The sequence below is a fragment of the Glandiceps talaboti genome, chromosome 1, assembly GCF_964340395.1.
Source record: "Glandiceps talaboti chromosome 1, keGlaTala1.1, whole genome shotgun sequence".
In the NCBI taxonomy this organism is placed as follows: Eukaryota; Metazoa; Hemichordata; class Enteropneusta; family Spengelidae; genus Glandiceps; species Glandiceps talaboti.
In genome coordinates, this window is record NC_135549.1 from 4,973,395 (window position 1) to 5,000,306 (window position 26,912).

The window sequence follows — 26,912 nt, forward strand, 5'->3', positions numbered from 1 at the left end:
TTCTCTGAACTTTGCAGTCAACAATCTTAATGTCTATCGGGTTACCTGATACTATCACAGCGACTGTGTATCACCTGACTCCTTGAACAGAGAGGTTGCATGTACTTGTCACATGTTATGTTGACTATACTATGCTTACTATACATATGATCTTGACCCACTCCACTTGATCATCAAATACCCAATGCAATCATTTGACAAATTTTGCTGAAAGATAATCATAGACTAGCAGAAGGAAATTCTCACCTCTATTTTATCATATGTTGGGAATGTTTTTTGTTGTTCTTGCTTGGCAAAGTATGTTCTAAATCTTCTGTTGACATTGGCGACAAGTTCCATTTCATCTGCTGTGGTCACGATTTGAGTTATGTCCTGGAAAAAACATCAAGAATTGCAATTAAATGCAAAACATACATTTTTTTGTACATTTTGAGATAACCACCAGCCAAGACAATGTACAATTAATACATTGTGTTAGTTGAAAGTAGTCAAAACCAAGAATTTGATTTGAATTTCAAAACCTACAATTTACACCTAAAGCAACATTGATATGTTCAAAGCATTAGAACTTAATTATGATTCTCACAATAGAACACTTACTATTTGCACACCATAGAACTTAACACTTTTACACTTAAACACTTACCACTTGCACACTGTAACACTTACCATTTGTACACCATAGCATGACATCAAGAATTCCAACAAAGGTTTGAGGTGTTCTAAATCTGTAACATGTAGTGGTATACCCTGGGTAGCTTCATTGGAGACCATACCTCCAGCTACATGGAAGAAGAGTTTATAAGTTTCACTGATGAATGCTTGCTTTCAGGGCAAAAAATTTCAATTATAAAGATGAATATCAAAGAATACAGTTATCAAACCAAATCACTGACAGTGTTATGACAGCATTACTGACAGAAGTAGTACTACTAGTAATAGTACCATGGTTCTCATTATACCAGTGTTCCTCACAAAAATGATCATACAAAAACTCTAAACAGAACTTTCTCCATTTCCATTAACCTAAGTGCAATGATCCGAGATTCTTGGCAAGAATGACAGACTTAATATCATTAATTATTACCTAACAGTTTGAAAAAAGCTTTTATTTACACATTAAACTTACCACCAACAAGAGCAGATGATACTGCAGTGGTACTCAATAGATTGATGGATCCTGGTAGTGGTGCTGTAAGCCCTGATGCTGCTGAACCAGGACGTGATGACCTACTGAATAGAGTATCTGTATGTGATAGTCTCTTCGTGTCACTTCTTGAGGTGTAAACACTTCTAGCTGTATCAGCAGGTGGTTCTGGTTGCAATATGTCCTCTTTGACATCATCAGATGGTGTTGGCATAATGTCGTATTTATGGCTAACAGGCAACCACTCTAAGATCTGAATTTGTAATGTAGTAAAAGACTGTTAGAAATCAAAACTATCAAACTGACGTGAAAGCACTGCTAGGTTGTTAAGAATTGAAAGTTTAAATACAGACCATTGTAAATGTATTGGTAACATTTTGTATATTCACACATAATGGGTGAAAGTTTGGCTGGTTTGGATGTGCCTACTAGATCAAGAATTAACAGTACATTACATCAAGTTTACCCATGGACATTGAATGTAGGATGGTCTACAGTACATTGTATAAAGTTTACCCATGGACATTGAATGTAGGATGGTCTACAGTACATTACATAAAGTTTACCATGGACATTGAATGTAGGATGGTCTACATCATATTGTATAAAGTTTACCCATGGACATTGAATGTAGAATGGTCTACAGTACATTGTATAAAGTTTACCCATGGACACTGAATGTAGAATGGTCTACAGTACATTGTATAAAGTTTACCCATGGACATTGAATGTAGGATGGTCTACAGTACATTGTATAAAGTTTACCCATGGACATTGAATGTAGGATGGTCTACATCACATTGTATAAAGTTTACCCATGGACATTGAATGTAGGATGGTCTACATCACATTGTATAAAGTTTACCCATGGACATTGAATGTAGGATGGTCTACAGTACATTGTATAAAGTTTACCCATGGACATTGAATGTAGGATGGTCTACAGTACATTGTATAAAGTTTACCCATGGACATTGAATGTAGGATGGTCTACATCACATTGTATAAAGTTTACCCATGGACATTGAATGTAGGATGGTCTACAGTACATTGTATAAAGTTTACCCATGGACATTGAATGTAGGATGGTCTACAGTACATTACATAAAGTTTACCCATGGACATTGAATGTAGGATGGTCTACAGTACATTACATAAAGTTTACCCATGGACATTGAATGTAGAATGGTCTACATGTACATTGTACATCATATTGTATAAAGTTTACCAATGGACATTGAATGTAGGATGGTCTACAGTACATTGTATAAAGTTTACCCATGGACATTGAATGTAGGATGGTTTACAGTACATTGTATAAAGTTTACCCATGGACATTGAATGTAGGATGGTCTACAGTACATTGTATAAAGTTTACCCATGGACATTGAATGTAGGACGGTCTACAGTACATTGTATAAAGTTTACCCATGGACATTGAATGTAGGATGGTCTACATCACATTGTATAAAGTTTACCCATGGACATTGAATGTAGGATGGTCTACATCACATTGTATAAAGTTTACCCATGGACATTGAATGTAGGATGGTCTACATCACATTGTATAAAGTTTACCCATGGACATTGAATGTAGGATGGTCTACAGTACATTGTATAAAGTTTACCCATGGACATTGAATGTAGGATGGTCTACAGTACATTGTATAAAGTTTACCCATGGACATTGAATGTAGGATGGTCTACATCACATTGTATAAAGTTTACCCATGGACATTGAATGTAGGATGGTCTACAGTACATTGTATAAAGTTTACCCATGGACATTGAATGTAGGATGGTCTACAGTACATTACATAAAGTTTACCCATGGACATTGAATGTAGGATGGTCTACAGTACATTACATAAAGTTTACCCATGGACATTGAATGTAGAATGGTCTACATGTACATTGTACATCATATTGTATAAAGTTTACCAATGGACATTGAATGTAGGATGGTCTACAGTACATTGTATAAAGTTTACCCATGGACATTGAATGTAGGATGGTTTACAGTACATTGTATAAAGTTTACCCATGGACATTGAATGTAGGATGGTCTACAGTACATTGTATAAAGTTTACCCATGGACATTGAATGTAGGACGGTCTACAGTACATTGTATAAAGTTTACCCATGGACATTGAATGTAGGATGGTCTACAGTACATTGTATAAAGTTTACCCATGGACATTGAATGTAGGATGGTCTACAGTACATTACATAAAGTTTACCCATGGACATTGAATGTAGGATGGTCTACAGTACATTACATAAAGTTTACCCATGGACATTGAATGTAGAATGGTCTACATCACATTGTATAAAGTTTACCCATGGACATTGAATGTAGGATGGTCTACAGTACATTACATAAAGTTTACCCATGGACATTGAATGTAGGATGGTCTACATCACATTGTATAAAGTTTACCCATGGACATTGAATGTAGGATGGTCTACAGTACATTGTATAAAGTTTACCCATGGACATTGAATGTAGGATGGTCTACAGTACATTGTATAAAGTTTACCCATGGACATTGAATGTAGGATGGTCTACATCACATTGTATAAAGTTTACCCATGGACATTGAATGTAGAATGGTCTACAGTACATTGTATAAAGTTTACCCATGGACATTGAATGTAGGATGGTCTACATCACATTGTATAAAGTTTACCTTAAGATAACTATGTATTTTCTTGATAGAATGAAGATGACAAGTCAGCCATCTAGTATAGATCTGTAAATCTTGTGCACTTATTACTGCCGGTCCAACAGGTGATTTATTGGAAGTGAGATCATCTTTGGCGACAGACAGACGTTTAGCTCTTGCTAGAGCATCATTGTACTCAGACATAATTAATCTAAAAAAAAGACATAAAAAGTCATTCAAAGATAATGGAAATAGTCAGGCTACAGAGTAGCAAGGAGTTAAATAATCAATAATTAATTCATGTATGTAAGTTAATATGTGTATGTAAGTGCTGGCTTTCATTTTAAATACAGTGATAAAAATCACATAAATTAAAAATTGATGTCTTGTAAAACCACACCAAGATTATAAAAGTTTTATCAAGATAGTAAAGTTGACATTATCACCCATTTGACTGACATCTAGTCTGTTAGATTGGTTTGGTCAATCCTTTGTTGTAACTGACTTTAACAATCTCTATGTCCTTAGTATGGGTTGGAAAGCCTTTACGCCTGGACCATAAAGTTTTATTTTGATAGTATTATACACCTTGAGCACTAAAGTACAATTTGAAAACTTACGCTAGTCTCTTATGATAGAATGGATACATAGCTTCCAAGCTACTGGTATGGGAACAAAATCTCTTCCATCTCAACATATGCATGTGTTTACAGTGTACCAATTGTTGAATTCTGTTACAAAAGTACTGAAAAGGAACAAATTAATATGAATGAATAAATAGATAAATAACAGGGCAAAATTAATGATAAGTGTCATATGTTTTGTTAGGGGAGGACTCAATTAGTTGTGTAACAACTACTTCCACACCCTTTTCCCGAATAACACGTCTATTGTATATACATAAGGATATTTTGTTCTGTTCTGTAAACAAATTTTGTATGTGGGAATAAATTATATTATTATTATTATTATTATTATTATAAATAAATCAATAATCAATAATGAATATTTTTTTGATAAACATGATGCATAATTCATAGTAATATCATATACACACATGATAACTTGATTCAGTATTTTAAACTATGCGTACTAAACAAAGCTGTCTACATCTATATCATTATGTTTACAACCTTTTTCATATAACATTGTTGAAACTGTGCTGTCATGCACGTTATTATTGTCACTAGTCTGATAAACATCAGGTAGATAAGGACAACACTTCAGACATATTGAATGGTTGCTCTTATGCAAACACTTTTGTCAGTATATATGTCAAGTAAATCGTTGTCATATTGACATGTGTAAATTTTCAATTTATATTAGATTTCTCTGTGTGGTATACTTACTAATGCTTTGTTGATATTTATAATGAACTAGCCTGTTTAAAGTATTGTCTTATCTACATACATGTACTCATGCCTCTTTAACAGTATCAAACACTTGAGACACACAGTTTTAGTAATACTAAATAATGCATACTATATTTTGAATAGCAGACACATAATTTTTTTTATATGTGTTCATACATGTAACTCCAGCCTCCTACTACACTGGGAACTCAAATTACTAAAATACTTTCATTTAGGCGACACTGTGTGTTTACTTCACACACACCCTTTTTTTGCTATGAATTAAAAAAAACAAAATACAGGCATTGATAGTGCACACATACACATCAAATGTTATATTTTATCTCACTGTGAACACAAATAAAATAGTTCTGTGTTTGAACCATTCTTGTTTCATCTGACAGAGATGTTGCTTTGTGTTCAAAGAGATATTTTATTTTATTTTAATTTATAAAATGTTTACATTATGAATTTTCATTACCTGGTGTAGTATAAGTGGCAAACTTTTATCTGTGTATTCTGGTTTCATACTTATTTCAGCTTCTTCAGTGAGTACATCAGCCTGGACTATAAGTGGGTGGGCTTCATAAACCTGGATATACAAGACGGACATACTTTATAAAGGATTCCATGAACAATGCACACATACATGTATATAATTCAACAACGAGGTACACAATAATTAATGTACTACATTGTACATACCATGGCTACATGCAGCTATGGTAACATTCAAATTAAAAATTTAATGGTCATATTCTGGAGATTAGATTCTTCAAAAATATTTCATTTGACTTGTAAATGAAAAGGGCAGAAGTCACTGAACAAAAAATAACTAATTTCCCCATGAGCACAAACGTATTAGTTCATGTATGTACTATCATTGCATACTATAGATATCAAAAGATATGCACATATTCATTTCATACATGATGTACATTTTACCTCGCACAAACCATTTATTTCTCTATGGTTGTGATGATTGATAGTTAACTAATCATAGTAACCATGTAGTGTTGAATTATTGATAAAGATAGAAATAACATGTATGCATACATGTACATTGTATTACTACAGTCAATTTACATACCAGTAGTTATGGCAACAGTGGCAAGTGAACTGTAACCAATTATCACTACATCTAGGACACAAGAGAGATTCATTGACATATATTCTGTAACCATGACAACTTACTTGCAATCCTCGCTCAATTACATGTTTTCTTTCCTGTCTAAAATGTTCCAGATCACGTGGTAGGGCTAGGGAACTGTCAATCAAACATAAACATACACATTTTATGTTATTATTAATATTGTACTCAATAACAGAGGAATTTGCTCATTTAAAAATAATTATATACTCTACATGAAGATACACCAGCTTGTTAGGAATTTCAAAAAAAAAGATCAAAATTATGCTAAATTCTTTTTCACGGTTTGATGGATACAATATTAAAAGTTGCATTTTTTCATGATTTTCCAAAAAAAAGAAGACTAAAAAGATATCACATTTATCAAAATGTGAGTGGAGTAGTTGTCAAAGATATACATATACATGCACATTGTACATTTTGATTTTTCAATGAAAAGTCTGAAAAGTGATCCTCGTGAGGGTACAGGGTATCATCAGCCTTACATGTACATTGTACGTATACAAATGTAACTAGTCTAGTTCCATATTACATGTGTACTTCATCACTATCCCAGTCTAGTCAATTCCATTGCTCAAGGTACTAAAAGTACTGGTTCAATCCACATGGTAAGCGAAGCACAAACAGTGCATGTCAGTAGTAATCCATCACAGATTGACAGGCTGTTGTCATCATTGTTCTCATGTTTCTAGGATCTAGGACTGATATGATATATAAATGTCCAACCAGGACTCAACCACTAGTCTATTTAAACTAAAATCACGTGGGGACGTGACAACGCCATTATGTTTATATGAACGCCATAGGGGGAGCACAGTTATCTGTGCTCAAGCAACGGGACTGACTAGATTGGGATTATAGTGATGAAGTACACATGTAATATGGTCCCTGTCAGGAACTAGACTAAAATGTAACTCATTGTACAATGTAGGGTTATCCCAGTGTGGGCTTTATGAGTGTCATCATTGATTGGATGATATACTGTATCTTACTATTTGTGGGGTGAACACAAACACTCATCTGAATGTACTTATCTTTTTAACTCTGTATAAATACCAACCTTGTAACCCTAGGAGCTCCTGATAGCATTTCATTTTCCTCAATATCAACCTTCAGTTCTTTCAATTCCCTGGAAAGCTCTTCTTCCACAGACTTGATCTTCTCACTGCCCCCAACATTGTACAATTCTTCTACCTTAAACATCTTGCTCTTTTATCTGCAATTTCTAAAACAGTAAGTCAAGTGGAAGTAAAATTATATAATACAACAATACAAATATAGTCTGTAGGAATCAGTTATTGGTTGCACAGCTGGGGGGGGGGGGGGGGGGGGGGCTGCAGCCCACAATAAAGGAGCAATGATTAGCACCCAGTGTTTGTTTATGGTAGACCATGATAATTCTGTAAAATCTATCACAACAGCTCAATGTATGGTAATTTATCATGGCTAAATACCTATCAACATGAAATATGGAAATCTACACAAGTTTGCCTGAAGTCCCATACATGTAGCTGTTACCATGGGGTTCCCAAAACAAGTAAAAAAAATACTACAATTAGTGCCTTGAACACATGTACAAACAAAACCATTTTTTACAAGTTATACTTATAGACTATATAATTTACAATGTGTATAAATTCTCTAATTTTCATCATTCTATTAGTAAATCTACCAATTATTTCACACAGGCACTGACAGCCACCTTTGTACAAACCTACATGTGTAAGGATCAACATATAAACCCAACATTTTACTTCCTGGACTTCAAATTTGACTCTTGTTGCCAGGAGACCTTATCAGTTCAATATTTTTTAATTTTTCTTTTTGCAAATTGTTGTACATGTAACTACTTTTCTGGTCTCACAAAAAGCTCTCCTACATGTATATTTTGGGAGGATTACTAGCAGAGACTAGCTAGCTACTGCCTACTGTGATGTAGGACAATGTTTTTGCCATTATGTTCTGAACAACCTTATCACTCCAGCATTTCCACAAGTTATATGATAACATGTACATTTTGTATAAACAGAGAAACCTCTGTAAATCTATGGAACATACCTACTGACTGGTTTGAGCAAAACAGAGCATAATATGTTTATGGGGTACTTCATGTATTTATTTAGTCAGCTGTCACTGCAGATCTGGTTACCAAGCAGTAGATATTTGACTACTGTGTGTGTGTTATTGTTACTGTGTATACAATGTAAACATTCTACTCTGCCTTCATGTGCAACATGGGCACCAAACATGAGTTACAACACAGTTTAAATACTACAAAACATGTCATGTATGGTACACTATGTAGCTTTGATTACTATCTGCTTGATAGATAAAATTGGTATAATTAACTTCTAGTGTTCAGTTGTCAGTCAACATTTCAATGTGTACATGTATGGTAGTACAGATAGGGAGACAAACAACTACATTGTAGGTTGTAATTTGCAGCTAGCGATAGAATCCTTGCAGAAGAAACTGTACATGGCTCAAATTATTATAGTCACTCACTGGGTGATTACTGACGTACTCTCACGATTCTCCTCTAGTGGCCTTCAAATACATTGTAGTGCTAATTCTCACAGTATAATTTTTTAAACAATATATTAACATGACAACATATTATTTTGTTATGCAAATTTTTATGAGATCATTGACTCAGAAGGACCATTATTGTCCAAGTTCATTTACAAATTTATTATAACTCTGGCCATGGATGCATTTCAAAGTCACCTTCTCTGCGTTCAGTCATTTGTATAATCTCACAAGGTCAAATGAAGGTGTGCTTTATTTTTTTTTTAAATTTCAGCCTATGTGTAATCATGCAAGACTTTGAGTCATTCATACGTGTACATACTAAACACAGAGTGAGCTCTTTACTGTTAACAGTAGAGATCTATTGTTAAGTTTTTATACTATACAATGGAAACTTTACTCATGTTGACAGCAACACATATAATGCAGGCTTCAATCAGGCTGTATGGTTTGTGTTCAAATACACCTATCATTTCCCTACTTCAAAACTTTACAGAAGTTATATTGTGAATGTAATGCAATTTCTTACATTGTCACCGGGAACTCAATTTTTACACACAGGCGTTCTTATTTCTATATTTCATAATTTTGTTTGTACATGTGTACATTGTATATGTACAATATTACTACACATGCAAAAATAAATGTATGCACTGGCAAAATAAAATTGCCACTCACAGAGTCAAAACAATTTTGGTTATAGAGTTCCACATATTTGAAGAACTTTCTTTCAATGCCAATCTGTTAAACATACACAAAGTATATGTAAATCTGTGACACAGACCCTACTTGGTAGCTTTCACTATGTCTGGATTCAGAATTATTTCAACTGTGTAAACATGTACATGTATATAACAATGTCTTCTATGCTAATGGATTTTTCCATTATAGTTATTATGTAATTGTTTTGGGACATAGTTGAATTTTTTGGGGATGATTTTTTTCCTACCTAATTTATTCCATTTACTACTCAGCAGGGATGTAGCTAACTTCAAAAAAGTTGCCAGTGAAATTTAAAAAAGAAAGGAAACAATAGGTACAAAGCAGTGGAATGACCAAGTGTGTGTGTGTGTGGGGGGGGGGGGGGGTGGTATGGCGGAGAGATTCCCCCTTTCCTGTTCGTGGACTTTTTTGAAATTCAAATAATAAAAGTGTGCTTTCTGGTGCTATCTTATCTTAACATGTTGAAAACTAACATAGAGAAAAAATTATAACAGTATAATTTTGCACACCAATTACTGCCATTGTAAAATATGTAATCATGATATTAACAAATACTAGTAAAGGCAGGTTAGTAATGTCTTCCATCATCATCACTACTAGTACTACTACAAAAATCTTCAATCAATACTAAGTAAAGACTCATTGTCACAAGTGACGTCTTTCTTACAAATCAAGGACTTTTACTATTTGTCTCACTTTATCTCCTCATTGACAAATACCTGAAAACCACAATCTAAGTCTTTTCTCGCATGACTGGTAATTATTACTTAGGACCAAGAAGCTTGGCTTGGCTCAGAAGAGTCAGTTCTGGCAACTTCTAGAACTATTTTCAACTATCACTGGATAAAGTCCAGGTTGTGCTATCTGAATACCATCAGAATACTCATTGTACATTATAATATAATATGACATTTAGATTTCTGAGTGCTGCAAATGCAATAAATCTATGCAATAATTTTGTAGAGAGATTTGAGCAGAATTTAAAGCATACCATTACCAAGGCCAAGATGATCTAATCGAACACAGTGAGATCATGGATCTATTATGAGATAATAGATCTATTCTAATAGATCTATTTTCATAATAGATCCATAGTGAGATTGACAGATGAAACATTTATATGTAAGAGATATACCTACATGTACTGACACAATTAAAACCCAGGGTAGGCACAACTGGCTTCCATAAAGAACAGACCCACTTCAACATTTACGATTTTTCATACCCTTTGAAAACTCTACCTGCTGTCTGCATGAATTAAGTTAATGTTATAATGGAAACAATTCTGTTACCTTTTCTGCAATTGATATTTGACATACTATATAGCCTATTATTACTATTAAATTACACAATTTGACCATGGCTCCATACATAATATTCAATTTTATATAATACAAATTAACTGTATATTACATCCAACAACTAGATGGTAAAACAAATACAGGCATATAGTATACATGTAGCTACTGAAAACAGTGGGGATCTGAGATGGCCATGCTTTATGGATCATGGAGTGGTTCACTAGCACTTCGGAATCTACATGTATGGTTCACTGGAGCTGAGTACTGTAGTCAGAATGCTTGCAAATGGTGTATAGGGAGTCGATTCTGACAATGTCTCAATACAGCCAGAAGGAGCGGGACAATGTCAGACTTATAAATGTACTCTGTTTGCAAGTAGGATCTTTAGACTTTAGCGGTGTGGTAGGACTAAGTGCAGTGATGGGGGAAAGAAGCTTGGAAATGTATATTATTATGGAAACAACAGCTATATTCACCAACTGCAGCAACGTGAGAGCGGCGGGAGAGAGGGAGGGGAAGTAGAGCAACAGACAGTAAACTATCTGAAAGCTTATATAACGACATATGACACTTGCAATCGAATGAGACATGTCCCAGATTGCACACGGATCAGGAATCATGCCGGCGATGGCAATGGCCACAATCAAACTTGTGCAACGGTTTGCCAGGCAGACAAAGTGACTGTTCATAGTGTCAGAATACATGTTGATTTGGAACAGATACTTACCTTGTTGAAGGAAGTAGAAGAAAGAGAAACTCCGATCGTTTTACACGAAAACTTTACATACTAACAACTACAGGTATGCTTTGCACAGGTAACGAAGTGAAAACATCCGGTCATTTTAAGTATTGAACTGAGCATGCGTACAACCAGGGATAGCAACCAACCGCGCGCGGCAGCCTAACAACTGAATATATTAACTACGGCTGCCCTTTGAACCTTTACATTGTCATTGGCAAAATTACATGTTGTAACAATCACTTCGTTCACAAAATCAGAACAAATATTGCCTCGCTATTTTCTGCAAAACATTATGTACTAGGAACGAAAATAGATGGAACTTTTAGGGTACCTCAAATAATAGACGATGTCTGTGTAAGGCAGCTTTCAGTAATTACATGAGGGGGGGGGGAGCGGAAACCAGATCCGGGCTCAGTGTTGCGTAAAATCATGGTACCTTCCCTGATTCCGCCATCTAGAAGTGACCCTCTCTCAATTGTTAAAATATTACAAAACATGGTTTAACAGACATGGAAGAGGACACCAGTCCCAGATCAAGGAATTAATCCCACCGCTGCCACAAAATTTTAAAGGCATTGGTTATTTCCCCCATGGCCAACTACTACCACCACAGTATTATTTTGAGTGAAAGCACTGCATTATGAGACATAGCTCTCCTGGTAGAGAATCCCATCAATTTTGTCATCTTATTTAAGTTTTTCACGCCGACCCTAAACTTTTTTTACGTATTCGAGACAAATAGTAATAAAATAATAAATCAGCATGCATTTTATCTATTTCACCCATACAGGCTCCCTTGTCAGCTCAAAGACATGCGCTGACGTTTCAGAGCACACCATTATATACATCAAATAACAATCTATACTGGTGACGCACGTTGGTCAATTTTGAGAAATACAACACAAATACAAATTTGTATTTTCGCCAAATATGTATTCTCTTCATTTGAGCTGTTCCCATTTTCATTTGTGCGGACACGTCACATTTACGATGTGGAAGTTGGTTTCTACTTAAAAAGAATGGACTTTACCATAAAAAACAATGGATAAACTTGTGCCAAATCCAAGCCTACAAAGAATACTAGCAAGATGAACATGTTATCAGTCTATCCCTTGGAACAGTACTGCACACTTTCAGAAGAGAAAGGTTAAGTTTGTGACGAAACAGTCTAACAGACACTGCATACCATAATACCACCGATTTAAAACTTTATAAAATAAGCTAAAGTCATTTACTATACTATTTAAAACATTATACAATGATTTTTTTTATAACTCGAAATCTTGAAGATATGCTGATCCCAATTCAAAGTAATGGTCTATATCGTATTTTAATGTTGTACTTGCAGTGAAATGAGACTAGGTGTAATAAAAGCTCCGAAAAGATTATAAATGTTGACAAGCGAATGGACAGCCAGTAAGTTTGATAGTTATTGCACGAACTGAACGTTGCTTCTTTGATGCATTCTCACCTATGAATTACACACCGTAAATGTCGATCACAATAGAACTTTTTATTTCTACCAAGCTACACTATTACAATGAAGTATTCGTACACACTAAGAGTCATATACGTTGACAATATGCACACTTTCATAGTTGACCTGACTGGTGTCTGCAGCCTTGAGGTGCCCCCATGACAAACATTGATATGTCAAGGTCTTTCAACATACACAAGGCAAAGTTTCAAAAGCTGGACTGATGTTTGAGAATACAAAGGTCGGTATGCATGTTTGAATAACCCCAAATAAGTGTATTGTATATCATTTTAGCAAAGTGACCTACCAACGATATACATACATGTGATGCATCACGTAAGCAAATTACATTAACTACAGCTGACAGGAAAACTCAAGTTGATTGAAAGGTGAGTATGTGTACGTGTACGTGTTCGAATCATCAGAGAAAATTGCCACGATCAAGTTGAATCGACCGGCTGCCACCCGTATCATTTTCTCTCGATGTGGAATCAAAGTTCAGCCCAGTACGTGAGTACTCATGTACATGTGACGTGTGTATACTAAACGTCAGATTTTAGGTCATTTGAAGACACCAGACATATAAACAAAGTGGGTATAATTAAATCGAAGAGGCCTTTTTTGCCTGGACATAGACAACTGTCGTCTGGGACTGTCTAGAGGACAGTGTACATATCTCAGTTTGTCAGACAGTACACTGTGACAAATCTAGCATAGTACTCATCTATTCTAAATTTCATGGCATTCGAATCAAACACAATGAAAATAAGCTAGAACGCACAAATTGCATGCGTTCACGTTGGTTGCTATCCCCACGTATCATACACATTTATTCAGCTCCCCCTTACATTTCATAAATAGTGCAATTCAGAGTTGTTTCAGTTTATGAGTGTACTAGAATCTTCTTGAAGAAGTTATTAGAGTCGGAACAAAATAGGCTAGACAGAAAAAAAACAAGAATCACGAAACACGGTACCGACATTAAAAATTTAAAACTTGAAGGTCTGTTTGAAAAGGAAGAGAACTACTTATCATAATTATTATTATTATTTAAATGTCTAAGCACCGGTGGCAACTACACTTCGCCTACCGAACAGACAGCAATTATTTACTCATCTTTGAAACGCAAATAATTAGTCATTCTCGGGAGACTTAAAGTAGCCATATGGATGAGGATAAGGTATTTCTTTGGAGTCTTGATTTATAAAACAATTTTATCATGGCTTTCTACTTGAAAAATCAACATGAAACAACATTGACTAAGTCTGTGTATGTAACTCAATACATTGCAAAAAGAAATGTCTAAAACGTTTGTTGTTGTACGTACAATAATAAAGATTTTACACATCATTTATTCAGTTATTCAGTTACAAACAAGGACTTGGTCTATGTTGCTTCACGTTGATTTTTCAAGTAGGAAGCCATGATAAAATTGTTTTATAAATCAAAAATCAAAAAATAAATATCTTATCCTCATCCATATGGCTACTTTAAGTAATTACAGGTGAAGGAGGGCCGAGCTGACTTCGGGGCTAATTTGATCAGCTTTGGTTCGGTTATCGATTATCGCGTTCGGAAGGACAATATTTTAGAAAGTAGAATTTGTGGAGGGTCACATTTTTACTTTTATTCAGTGTATACTTTGCATAAAATTTCGTGACCTTGGCATTCCACCGCTGCCACATCCCACCACTGCCACCGTTGTACCGTAATGTCATAATAACATATCAGTAAAATTGCTACTGACAATAATGCAGGGAATCAATAGTTAGTTTTGAGAAGAGGAGTAGGTCTCACACACAGGAGTGAAGGGAATCAGCACTGCGTTAGGGATAATGTGGTGGAGTGGGGATCGATGTTAACGTTGACCTCGGTCAAGACAGTATTGGCAGTGCGTATCTAGGTCTGGCCATGTGGATCTAAAACACAAAAATTCACTGTGGTGGCAGTAGCGGGAAACAATCAATGCATTTAAAATTATCAATGTGCTGGCAGCGGTGGGATCGATTGATTGATTTAGAGACTCATACCCCTATTGTTTCACAAATCTTAACCTATGTTTTTTATTTTTGAAATATTTGAAAGGAGGGGGGGGGGGGGTGATGTTTTACAGAAGGAAATTGAGGGGGACGACACATTTTAGAAAATGGAACCCTGGAGGGTCACAATTTGTGCAACAGATCTGGCGCGATCCCCTTCCCCGACCTCTTCTGTATTATAGAGACTTTGCTTCCGTGCAAGGTATAAAGCATTGTCTTTCTTTATACAATTATTGCTTTCGTCTTTTACAATCAGGTGGTTGCGATGGAGAGTATGCCAATGAGTGAACTATTCCAGGTACTACCTGTGTATCTGAAACGAAGCAACCAAGATGAGAGAATGTTTGCCTGGATTAAGGAGAATTTCCCTGACGTAGTGAAGAAATTATCCATGGGTAGAGAGTCCCGATGTAGGATTCTTTCAGTTGAATCAACTGGTATGTTTTCAGTCAATTTGACTTGGACTTGATGGCACAGAGTTGAATGAACAACATGTAAGCATATAGAGTAGTGATAACATCGATAATGAAAAAAAAGACAGAAATAACCGGATGACAATAGATATAACACAAAATTTAAATTGATATAGTGCAGAGTGAAAGACGTTCAATAGTTTAAAATTCAAACGCAAAAAGATGAACAAATTTAAGCGCTCACTCTTGCTCTATTATGCTATGGGAGAATTAGCCCTAATACCTCCATGGTTTTGTCAATTTAGTTACATATATGTTTCTCATATTTCCCCCTTAAAATTTCTCATTAGGTACCAAACTGTTAGAAATGCTGAATTTACTCAATGCGCAGTTTGACAACTTCGACTGTAGAGTAATCGAACCAGTGAACAATGCTTTAGAAAATTTGAAGAAGACGATTTCTGATCAAGCTGGTCTCCTGAATTGTACATTTGAGTGGCTACCGGAGTCTACAAAACAGTATGAGGTACAATATAGTGATTTATTTCAAATACCACATTTGCTTTATTTTCTTTCTCACTACCTTGTACGACCATAACATGGCACAATGAATAAAATGACCGATAGTTCATCAAATAACGGTGGTGAATACGTATTGTTTGTTGTACATAGAGTAGCGCTTAACAACCACGCCACGAGCTGTCTATCTAATTCAATTTGTTTTTATTAATCTTTGATTTTATTGGTTTTTTATAACAGTGTGAATGTATCAAATATATCATAATTTCAAACTCATAAATCATAAGAGTTTTCAGGCAAATCAATGAAATGCTGTTCCTGGTTCTCAGACTAATTAATTATAATTCTCTCTAGGCTAGAAGAAATCAAGACAAGTTTCACCTGATTCTATTGGTAAATATGTTGTACCACGTGGAATCATTTGCCGATTCTTTAAAATACTATTACGATGTTCTTGAAGACAATGGAATCATGCTGATTGTTATCAATTCAGGTAAGAGATTTTTTATAACGTACCCCAGCCAGGATATATAGAAGTTGTGGGCGCTCCTGTGAATCATTAGTAAATTGTAGATAAACACCCGAGTAACGAGTGAACAACGATGGCAAATCTTTCAATGTATGTACACCCTAGTGGTATCATGTATGCAAGCTGACATTAACGTGACGTTTGTCAAAGGTGGTATTCCTGTATATCGTTTCGATATTCTTTTAGACACTCAACCAGTCACCAAGTAAGCAGTTGATCAATCACTCTGTTATTTATTCACTTAGCCCACCGTGGATTCAATACAGGAGGGGTATTTAGGGGTACTATATCATATTACAAGACTTGGTGTTTTCTTATATACTAAATCTCAAAGTTCTATTTTATCATACCCCAAATGTTCCTGTGTTGACGTACAGGATTATTTTGTTACTGGTTACTGATAGGTCAGTGGCCGTGTCAATCAACTTGGGTGTATGCTAAAATTCATATCACAATTGTATTCTTATATGTTGTAAAGATAATCTTACAATCTGCAGATGTTGATGATTTTTGGTACAAACTACAAAAAGACTTCTGTCCACGGTTGAAGTTGCAAAGCTCCTTTCTGAAGGAAGCCATGAGTAGCGGTGACGTATGCCCAGTATTGGACCGTCATCAGATGAAGTATGACGTCATCAATTGTGACGCTAGACTTGACGTCACCGATTGTCTGGAAACGGGAAACAAAGATGGCGAAATGGTCCTGAATTTTTTATTTGCCGCTAAAGATTTTCAAAAATGTCCACAGGATATCAAAACAGAATTTATGGACTATTTGAGGCTTGGGGATTGTTCTTATAGAAAAGATGGTAAACATTTTGTGAAATTCAATTTTGATGTGATAATAGTTACTAAAACATTATAATTCATTGTCCGTGTAACTTAACGATTTATTCATATACTACAGTTCAACAAGATCACCTTTTATCGATTCGGTTGTTTTCCCCGTTCCATTTTCACTGTGATTTTACCTTCACCATCCCTCTAATAGTCTAGACCCTTCGCTTGAGGTTGATTTCACTCACTGCAGGGACAAATGAAAGTTCTATAGGCTACATCCAGATTTGGCAAAGTTTCATGGCTTTACTTCAGAGGCGGTTTTGATCTAACATTAAGAACATATATGTATAGATACTAGTAAATGAGCGAACCTGTTAGGACCAATCCAATCTACATTCATTAGGGCCCTTTGATATAAAATCACAGGGGAAAGCGAACATGAGATTGATGGGGCGCCCATCTTTGGTTTTTGAATAATACAGATATGTTATTTATCGTTAGGGGAACTGCTCGGCGTTAATGTAGGCATGCAGTTTCTTGAGTGTCTGTGGCAGTCAAAGAGTTTCTGATGAATTGAGGATATAACTAGGAGGTCAAGGTTCACAAGTATATGAAAGAATAGAGACAATACTGTATATATGTTCGATATTTTATTCATACAGATGATGAGAAGAAATATCAAAGTTTCTAGAAGTGCTATTCTCCGAGGTTTAGCGACTTTCATTCTCCTTTAAAGTTTGCAACATATACGATTCATACCCGTAATGTCATGTATAATGTTCTCAGGAAAGGATTTATATCTTAAATAGCTGAAAACCTACAACTGAGCTGATCTAATAGTCTACACGCGAAATATTTACCATGATTTTGTAAATTGGCTGTGTCACGACACAAGTGCTTTGTACATAACCTACATGATACAAGCTACTGTGATAAAGTGATACATAGCTGCTATATTATAATCGATCACTCTTATAGATGAGAAACATGTCAAAATCATCCTGTATAGCGAATCTGTTGTCGTTGGATATCACGTGATTACTGTTCTTCAGGAAATCCAGTATGTTCAGCCGAATATTGCTGGTCAACTTGGATATATCGAAGTTTTCTTGCAACAGTAGAAAATCCAGCAATCTTTCACCTTTTGAAGAACCTTTGATGAAACACTCGGTTATGTCAGCATTTCCAGAGTAATGAAACACCTGGTAGTTCATACCATATTTCCGTAAGACGTTTTCTAATTGGTCACCAGTCAGGAATCCATTCATCACTCCATCACCAGTGAGGCTGTCCCCCAGTGACGTGTCATTGAGGAATGCCAACCCATTGTTTTGATCTATTTGGGATGTATGATAAAACAGTTACTGTAATCGTCATTCTTTAAAGTTATAGTACTAAGATCGATCCATAATTGATTTTGATTGATTGATTGATTGATTGATTGATTGATTTACTGATTGATAAATTAAAAAAAATATAATAATATGCATAATGGCAATATTTTTAATGATTGAAATAGACCTCCCTGGTTCAACGGAATTGACAAATTGAATTTGATATAAGATACCCAGTGTGATTCGTTAGTTAAACTTCGGGTATGTCCACTGAAGGGCTTTGCCGTGAAGAAGCTAAAAAGCTTACCAACTAGCAGTCCCAATCAAACAAAAGACAATCGTACAAAGAAAAGAAACAAAGCGAAACAAAGCAAAGAAAAACAAAGCAAAACAAAGCAAAGCAAAGCAAAGCAAAACAAAACAAAACAAAACAAAACAAAACAAAACAAAACAAAACAAAACAAAACAAAACAAAACAAAATAAAACAAAACAAAAACTAGTGCTAGCATAAATATATAATAGACGCAACTTTATATCTGGCTCGGAAAGTTTTGCAAGAATTATTTTTATAAGAGGAGGCAGATTGTATAAAGGGAAGGATAAGGATGAAATGCTACAAACCCACCTGAGTCCATTTGTACTAATAAAATACCATCAGAATGTAACTGTTTGTAACACTGTAAGATGAAATTCTCAGAGTCTTCGATGTAAGCCAACACGTGCAATAGATGGATAAGGTGGAACTTTTTGTCGCTTACTGAGTCAAATGATGCCTAGTAAATAGAGCAGATCAGATTTGTTTAATACACTTTCCAAATGGTTATGACTGTCTATTGAATCACAGATAACCCAAAACGTTTTGTCCTAGTTCGGATAGATATTAAACACTGACACGAAAGGTACGTCATCTGCACTCAGACCACTCAGTGTATAGAGGTCTGAAATTTGGACGAGCCTAACACCAGTCAAGAAGCACGAGATCTCATTTGGTTCTGGGTTTTCTCCCGTGTTTTCCCCCTGACTGCCTGGTAAGTTTGACGAAATTTATGTGGACGACAAACAAACTATTTAATATGATAGAGCCTAATAGATGAGCTTTATCTAAATTGACTCTGAGATTAAAAGGTGTCTCAAGTTAACCCATGTAAATGCATTTATACAAAACTGTAAGGACCTACCAGTTGGTGTCTCCAGTCAAAGTCCACTTGTCCAGAGAACTTTTTATTAGAGACTTTGGATTGGAAATCGTTCATTCTATCAATACTTGGTTCCACTACTCGGTAACATATCTTGTCAAACGTATCTCCAAGGCGCTGTAAAATTTCCACGTCTTTCTCGCCTGTTAAAGCAAATATGGATGAACGTCTTTTTTATGGGTTCCTTCGGCTGTACTACTATCAAACCGTAGTTTACACCGTCCACATACGGACATCTACTATCCTAACCTAAGTACTCAAGACTATCAATGACTTGAAGGTAATCAAACTAAATAAGAGAAAGGTTGAGTCAATCGTATCCAATAAAGGTTAGGCGAGTGTCTCAACGGCCACAAATTAAAGAAGACATGTACAGCGAAAAGTTGGTGTTACTAAGGCTAGATTTGTTGTGAATTATATAAAAGTACTACATATAAAAGTCTAATTAAATAAGCGACTGTTATCATGTGTCAAATACAAACGTCATCTACTGATTCGCTGAATAAAACATATATTGATATTATCTTTAAATAAGGATTATGAATAACTTCTAATGCAATCACTTACCTCTTCCAGAACCGATCGCCAACACTTCAAAAGTATTGGAAATACTCTGAGATGCTTTCCAGTAGTTAAGAAGTGATGGGAATTGTTGTTGAGTCCATTGGTTAGTTGAAGATATATCAGTACTGTGCTCTTCATAGAAACCCAAGCCTTCGTCATGAACGTTCAAAATTTTACCCTCCATCTAATCAAAGTGTTTTTTTTTTAAAAAGCTACGGTTATATGGCGAGCTTATCGTGTCGTTAATTGCTCTGTATTGATATGACCAACTTACAATGCTGTTTATATGCTTGTTCCATACTGGAAGATTTGTCCAAAATTATGACCGGTAGTAATTTTGCCAAAGGGTCGAATTAATTCACTAAAGCAAATCGTGTGATTGATGCCGAGACAAAAATGAAAACTAGAAGTTACCATAAAATATTTGTAATACATGTAGATTTGCCATTTGAAGAGAATAACCTTGCAATTTCTCATTTATGTAAGAACTGTTTGTTAATTTACGACGCTCTACAAGAAATACTTATAGTTTTGAAAAAGAACAATTCACGTGAATAATTTAATCACATGCTCATTGTATGTACAGTGTCAACATATGAGAATACTGCTATCATGATTCCATGTTATCATAAGTACCGGCTATGGCAATTTGCCATATAATGGGTTGGCATAGCAACATTATGACTGTAATTGGGGGACTATCAAGAATCAGTAGTCGATCACAGTATCGCTGCAAATATGGTTATTTCGACAGTTTGTTCGATGGGTAATTTGTCTCATTCGTGTAACCTAGGAAAAACCCACATTACTGTCATGTTGACAAATTACAATGACGCGGACATCATAAATGTTTCAACAACCTTACTTTTGTAAAAAAATAAAATTACAATTAATTTATTCGACCTCTAGCTGTGGGCGAAATCGACACATCTTAATCACCTACATTTATTGACACCAATTTCCGATGAAAACAGTGAAAGATATGATATGGGTGCATTACCTATCTCTAAAAATATCCACGTAATAAATTTACTTCAAGTTATTTTTGTTTTCATGAAAGGAGAACAGGCAATATTATACCCACAGAACCCTAGCAATCACACTTTGTGTGATACATTGTGAGAGGTTAGGAAGTTAGCTTGTGAAATGCGGTCCCGGGCGAAGTCGAATCATCCTTGTTTGTGATTTTGGCAAACAATCTGCATGGTGCGTACAACAGAACTTGTAACAAACGCTGAAAACATTGACTGAAACTGTAAGGTACGTTTGTGTAAACGAATAATTAAGATGATCAGCGTTTGGACATTTGGATATAATTCGCGTTTTACTGTCCGAATTGACAGAAGTGGAGATTGTAACCTTTACTTCATCGGTTACACTGGATATATTTGGCATATGTACTCGAATGTATGCATGTCACAAACTTGAAAGGGATAGTTATATTTGCATAGCTAAGTTATAATTAACTGTCAAGTCTCTCTTGACAAGATAAACCTATGCCTATGTAATGTTTTTGTGACGTCATTTATTTAAGAAATATATTTCATGCTGAGTATAAAGATTAGGCAAAGTCTGTGAATGAATATTGGGGTTTAAAATGAACGACGAACAAAATAAATAGATCAGTGGATTGATAGATAGATGGATGGATGGATGGATGAATGAATGAATGAATGGATGGATGGATGGATGGATGGAGGGATGGAGGAACGGATGGAAGAACGGAGGAAGGGAGGGATGGAATGATGGAAGGAAGGACGGACGAACGGAAGGAAGGATGAATGGATGGATGAATGAATGAACAGAAGGTTGAATAAATAGGTAGCTATAAAACTGACTAACTAAATGAATGAATGAATAAACGAATAAACGAAAGAATATGACTAAATAAGTAAATAAATAAATAAATAAATAAATAAGCGGCATAGTAAAATCCTATGTCAAGTGTCATATATCTAACACCTCGTGTGGTTTAAATCATATATCTAACACCTCGTGTGTTTTAAATAATTTATGCTACAGTGTTTAATAACAAGTAGTATAAGTAGATAGGCTTAAGGCTTGTAATGACGAGCATATTGTTGCCGTATTAATTCAATTTGAAGCCGCAAGGTATGGTTGATAACTACGACACCTACATACGTACAATAATATATGTTAGGTTGTGGTCAGAATTTACGGCAGGGTGCGGGCCTGGGGAGAAATTAATTTTGGTCAATTTCATGTGGTCCATTTTAACCCTATACATGTACATACATATATACAAACAGAAAGATATTACCTCAAAGGCACACACACACACACACACACACACACACACACACACACACACACACACACACACACACACACACATTCTTTTGGTCATCGACTACCTCATGATTAAATATATGATAGATAAATGAAGTGTATAGTGTTGAGGCGAAACCTCAAAATGTTAAATATAGTCCTGAAGGTAAACGATTACTTCTAAGGTTTTAAAAAGAGTCGATTTTACTCCCTACTTATGTTACCTGTCACTTTGCCTTCATCACTAAATACAAAAAAAAACATATCACAACTCCTCCCTTTTCAGCTACTAAATTCTTTGAGCCCTCCCTCTTTCAACCCCCATTTTTTCATTCAACCCCCCGTCCCATTTCACCATGCTTATCTATCGTCGTTTTACCATGGGCTTCTTTACGACACTATCATACGCACCGCAAGATTTTCTCATTGGTGTCATTGGAAAACTGTGTTCTCGCGTGCAAAAATGACTCGGATGCTCATCATCGAAGACAAATGTCAATTGAACATTTTATTCCATTTTGTTAATTTTGTTATTTTAATACCAATTACCATGGCGACTTGTCAATCGTATACTCTGACCTACAATATCAGTCGCCCAATAAAAACAATAGTAGCAATAGTTCGATTTTATTTTATTACTGTACCAGAATAAACAGCGAGTATATATAATTGACGTTTATCAGATCCCGACAAGGTACACTATTATAGATCAGGACCAAATTAACGAGTATATTCGTCAGTATTCTGAATTGTATTACCGTACGATACGTAGTTTGCAAAAACAATCAGCGATGTGTTTTTTGTCAAGTCTGTAGTTCAATTTGGGTACCCATGTCTACATTTTGGTACAAATGTTCATTGTACAGTTATATCTTACGTTCGGTTGAACATTGTGGTGTTATGTATAAAATACAGAAATCAACTCGAAAAAATGCTAATGAAGAGAAACCAATACCGCAACTTCTTAACTTTTGAATAATAATTCTTTTCAGATAACTGTACGTGGAAACTAGTACAAACAATACCCATTGTCTCTCCACTTCGATCTCGATTCTACGAGAAAACTTTATCGACAATTCTCAACCTTGAAACGCTAAATTTGGCAATTTTTTGTCAATAAAATCGAGAAGTGTTTATGTTCCAAAACTCATATTGTCAAATACTGAAACAAGCGACTGCCATAAATGTCTTTTTTGGGGGTCTTCTTTTCTATCCAACCCCTTAAGGTACTCATTAGTTTTCATTTCTGTATCATATGCACCCCTACTTATATAACGCTAACTTGATTGGTGGAAATCCGCAACGTATTGCCCAATACGGTGATTCCTCACATATAATTTAATTAAAGATGGGGCCATTTTTTGTGCCGTGTTCGAACGTTCAGCTTGAGCTATCCAAAGCAATGAAACAATCACGATGTAGATTTCTGATTGGTCTTTAAATTGTTGAGTATATATAATATGATAAATACTTTTTATGGGCAAATTTTGCGTTTTCGAGGAAGTGATCGAAATGGAGACCAAGGAAATAAAACTATGTATTGATAATTCTGGCTGCGTTCTATAGAAAGTCTAATGTGAAATTCTGTTTACATACTTAGGCCTAATAAAAAAATTATGTGGTTCCAATTAGGCTCAATTTTAGAATAGGTGGGGTAAGTAGATTTTTTATTTTATTAATTTTTTTTCCATGTGTGAGTGTCTAGTTCAGGTAGTTATGGTCAGTTAATATGTTTCCTGTTGTTATCCATATGGTCTCTGTATTATTGGTTTCTTCCCATCAGATGTACAGCCATTACAGATTGGAAGAAAAGTTTGTCTTCTTAAGTTATCAGTTTTCGCATCCACTATTTCTGGCAGAGACTTCACAATTTTCGCGATTTTATTATTTTTTCTCTAATATGTAAAAAAAATGAGTTTAGGGTGGGCAGTGAAAACTAGGTAGTGTAGGGTAACCGGAACCAAACAATTTATTTTAGGCCTTATTGATAATGCGGTTGCTGTAATAGCTATAAATGTTGCATAGATCAAACTACGAGTTATACAAATGTTGAACAGAAACAATTGACAACAGTCGCAACTTATAAAAGGTAAGAGAATACAAGTAATATAGTTGCAAAATTGAATTAGGTTTCTCCAGGTTCACATTTCAAGTTAGGTTTCTGTTCGCAGATGAAGGCCCAGTCTTGGTTGCAATGAGCATCATTCCAGGCTTGGTTGTTCAACCTCCACATATGAATACATCTGTTTGAGCGACGACTAGGATGTCCTGGTGACCAATTAGTAAACGTCAAACTAGTATTATCAATACACGACCACTTATTATCCTGTGAAGCAAATAATCATTTTATGGTCAAAATACGTCAATTCTACAATCGGGGGGGGGGGGGGCACATACGTTACTGAAACAATCAACGTTTTGTCAGTAGTATAGTACTTTAAACACAACTAGACTTTATTTTAGTTATGAAATTTCCTCGAGCAGACCAATTTTTTCCTCTATCACTATTACGATCATAGCTTTCTATGTCGATGGAGCTGTGACTGACATTTGTCTACCAAATGCTAGCGTAGTCACAGATCTCACTGAGTAGACACGCCACTATTAGCACTGCAATATTACCACTACAAGTGTTACTGCAAGTACTATACTCATACATCTATTAATGCAACAACTATAGGATACGAGTAATATCTGATAAATCATATTTTCTTACCTTAGCATTGGTGCATCCAAGCCACCAGCTATTGGTAGAGTCCAGCACATCAACATAAGCTTCTATCATTGCCATCTCATCACTATCATTTATCACTGCCAGATCAGCTTTGCAACTCATTACTTGACAAAAGAGCCTGGCATTTTTCCAACTTGTAGCTTGACCCTTCTGAGCAAACCAATAACACGAGTCACGGTACTTGATCCATGGTGCACTGCATACATTTTTCTCAACTGCTGTATATATGTCAAATGAAACAGAAACAAATGTGAAAAATTACCTCAAGCTTCATTTACGCAAGTTAAACAATACGAAAAACATTCAGATTAAATCATACACTATAGCACAACGAACCGATTTTTACGTATATTGTATGAATATTTTGAACAAACATATTTAAACTCTACTCCCAGCACCAGCACCCGCCATCGCCACCTCCAGCACCAGCGCCAGCACAAGCCCCAACCCCAGCACCATAACCAACACCAGCACCAGTAAAGCACCTCCATCAGCAAGAGCACCTCTCATCCTCATCATCGTCGTCGTCGTCGTCGTCGTCGTCGTCGTCATCATCATTATCATCATCATCGACGTTCGTTGTCCATCTCAATCCTCCCCTTCTTCAATTGTCTTCCAAAGATGTCGACAAAAACCATAACACTCACTTACAAAACAAGGCAGATGAACCAACCAAGAAAATACTACCTATACTTTCGACTTTGGGAAGTGCATGAATTGGTATAAAGTAGTCGTCATGGTAAGGAGCCAATCCGTGATATAAACCAAATTTTTTTATATCGAAGAACAACGAAATACAAACCTTGAACCATAACATCAGCCAGACGTTCATTGATGACATTTGACTGTCGCAACATAACAGCTTCAGCTTGTGTGAGTCGACTTTCTAGTTGGTTCAACCTCTTGTTTTGACCGCGAAATTCTTCTTTTAGATTTTCCAACATCAAGGCGGTTTCAGTTGACATTGCAGTAGTCGTACATGGACGATCCACGGTCTCCGGTACAACGAATGTGTATTGACACGTGTTACTGTCTGGAATAGTGTCGTTGACAACCGGGTTACCATATACAGCGACAAATATTGTCACGAATATCACAAAGACATGTAACATTTCAAACGTTAAACTACACGCAGCCATTTTACCAGTACTCATACAAGCGATGGCGTTCCTCTTTATGCAATTATTTTGTACATGTGTTACTCTAGCTTTTCATACATGAAGGATCCAGTTTCGACAAATTCATAAACAACTTTGTAGTGGAGGTCACAGTCTCTAAACTATGATGGAATGTGGTTTATTTCTTCGTAAACATTCTCTAGACTCGAGAAAGAAAGAATGGGGATCACCACCCTTGTCGTTTAGGTTCGACAAGGAAGGTTGACCTGATGACAGGGTAGATACCAGACTGTAAATAAGACTTTCTA

General features: G+C 35.6%; 4 protein-coding genes across 5 annotated transcripts in view; 1 reads left to right on the plus strand and 3 right to left on the minus strand.

Annotated features, from left to right (window-relative positions):
* LOC144436648 (uncharacterized) overlaps positions 1-11,703 on the minus strand; it is a 44,892-nt gene extending 33,189 nt beyond the window's left edge. The window contains exons 1-9 of the mRNA XM_078125490.1: positions 11,597-11,703; positions 7,377-7,541; positions 6,361-6,433; positions 5,648-5,758; positions 4,435-4,559; positions 3,839-4,025; positions 1,130-1,400; positions 670-782; positions 247-372 (exon numbers count right to left, since the gene is read on the minus strand). Of these exons, the coding sequence (XP_077981616.1) occupies positions 247-372; positions 670-782; positions 1,130-1,400; positions 3,839-4,025; positions 4,435-4,559; positions 5,648-5,758; positions 6,361-6,433; positions 7,377-7,519 (1,149 nt within the window). The 5' untranslated portion in view covers positions 7,520-7,541; positions 11,597-11,703. The remainder of the gene's footprint in view (positions 1-246; positions 373-669; positions 783-1,129; positions 1,401-3,838; positions 4,026-4,434; positions 4,560-5,647; positions 5,759-6,360; positions 6,434-7,376; positions 7,542-11,596) is intronic.
* Positions 11,704-15,392: 3,689 nt separating this feature from the next.
* LOC144452703 (histamine N-methyltransferase-like) lies at positions 15,393-18,059 on the plus strand. The gene is made up of 5 exons (XM_078144239.1): positions 15,393-15,537; positions 15,891-16,066; positions 16,414-16,552; positions 17,086-17,397; positions 18,031-18,059. Exons 1-5 carry the CDS (start codon positions 15,393-15,395, stop codon positions 18,057-18,059), a joined length of 801 nt encoding a protein of 266 aa, XP_078000365.1.
* Positions 18,060-18,324: 265 nt separating this feature from the next.
* On the minus strand, positions 18,325-20,647 carry LOC144453335 (carnosine N-methyltransferase 2-like). Its single transcript, XM_078144642.1, has 4 exons — positions 20,467-20,647; positions 19,882-20,042; positions 19,329-19,476; positions 18,325-18,704 (listed from the first exon to the last, which is right to left on the minus strand). The coding sequence occupies exons 1-4, from the start codon at positions 20,645-20,647 to the stop codon at positions 18,325-18,327; spliced, it is 870 nt and encodes a 289-aa protein (XP_078000768.1).
* A 2,626-nt stretch (positions 20,648-23,273) lies between these two features.
* On the minus strand, positions 23,274-26,888 carry LOC144437406 (type-2 ice-structuring protein-like). 2 transcript variants are annotated; one of them, XM_078126347.1, is made up of 3 exons: positions 26,289-26,888; positions 25,469-25,701; positions 23,274-25,078 (listed from the first exon to the last, which is right to left on the minus strand). In XM_078126347.1, the coding sequence occupies exons 1-3, from the start codon at positions 26,638-26,640 to the stop codon at positions 24,878-24,880; spliced, it is 786 nt and encodes a 261-aa protein (XP_077982473.1). In that variant the 5' UTR covers positions 26,641-26,888; the 3' UTR covers positions 23,274-24,877. The 2 variants fall into 2 exon arrangements, with proteins under 2 accessions (XP_077982473.1, XP_077982465.1); XM_078126339.1 differs by having other exon boundaries at positions 25,469-25,704.
* Between the last annotated feature and the right edge of the window lie 24 nt (positions 26,889-26,912).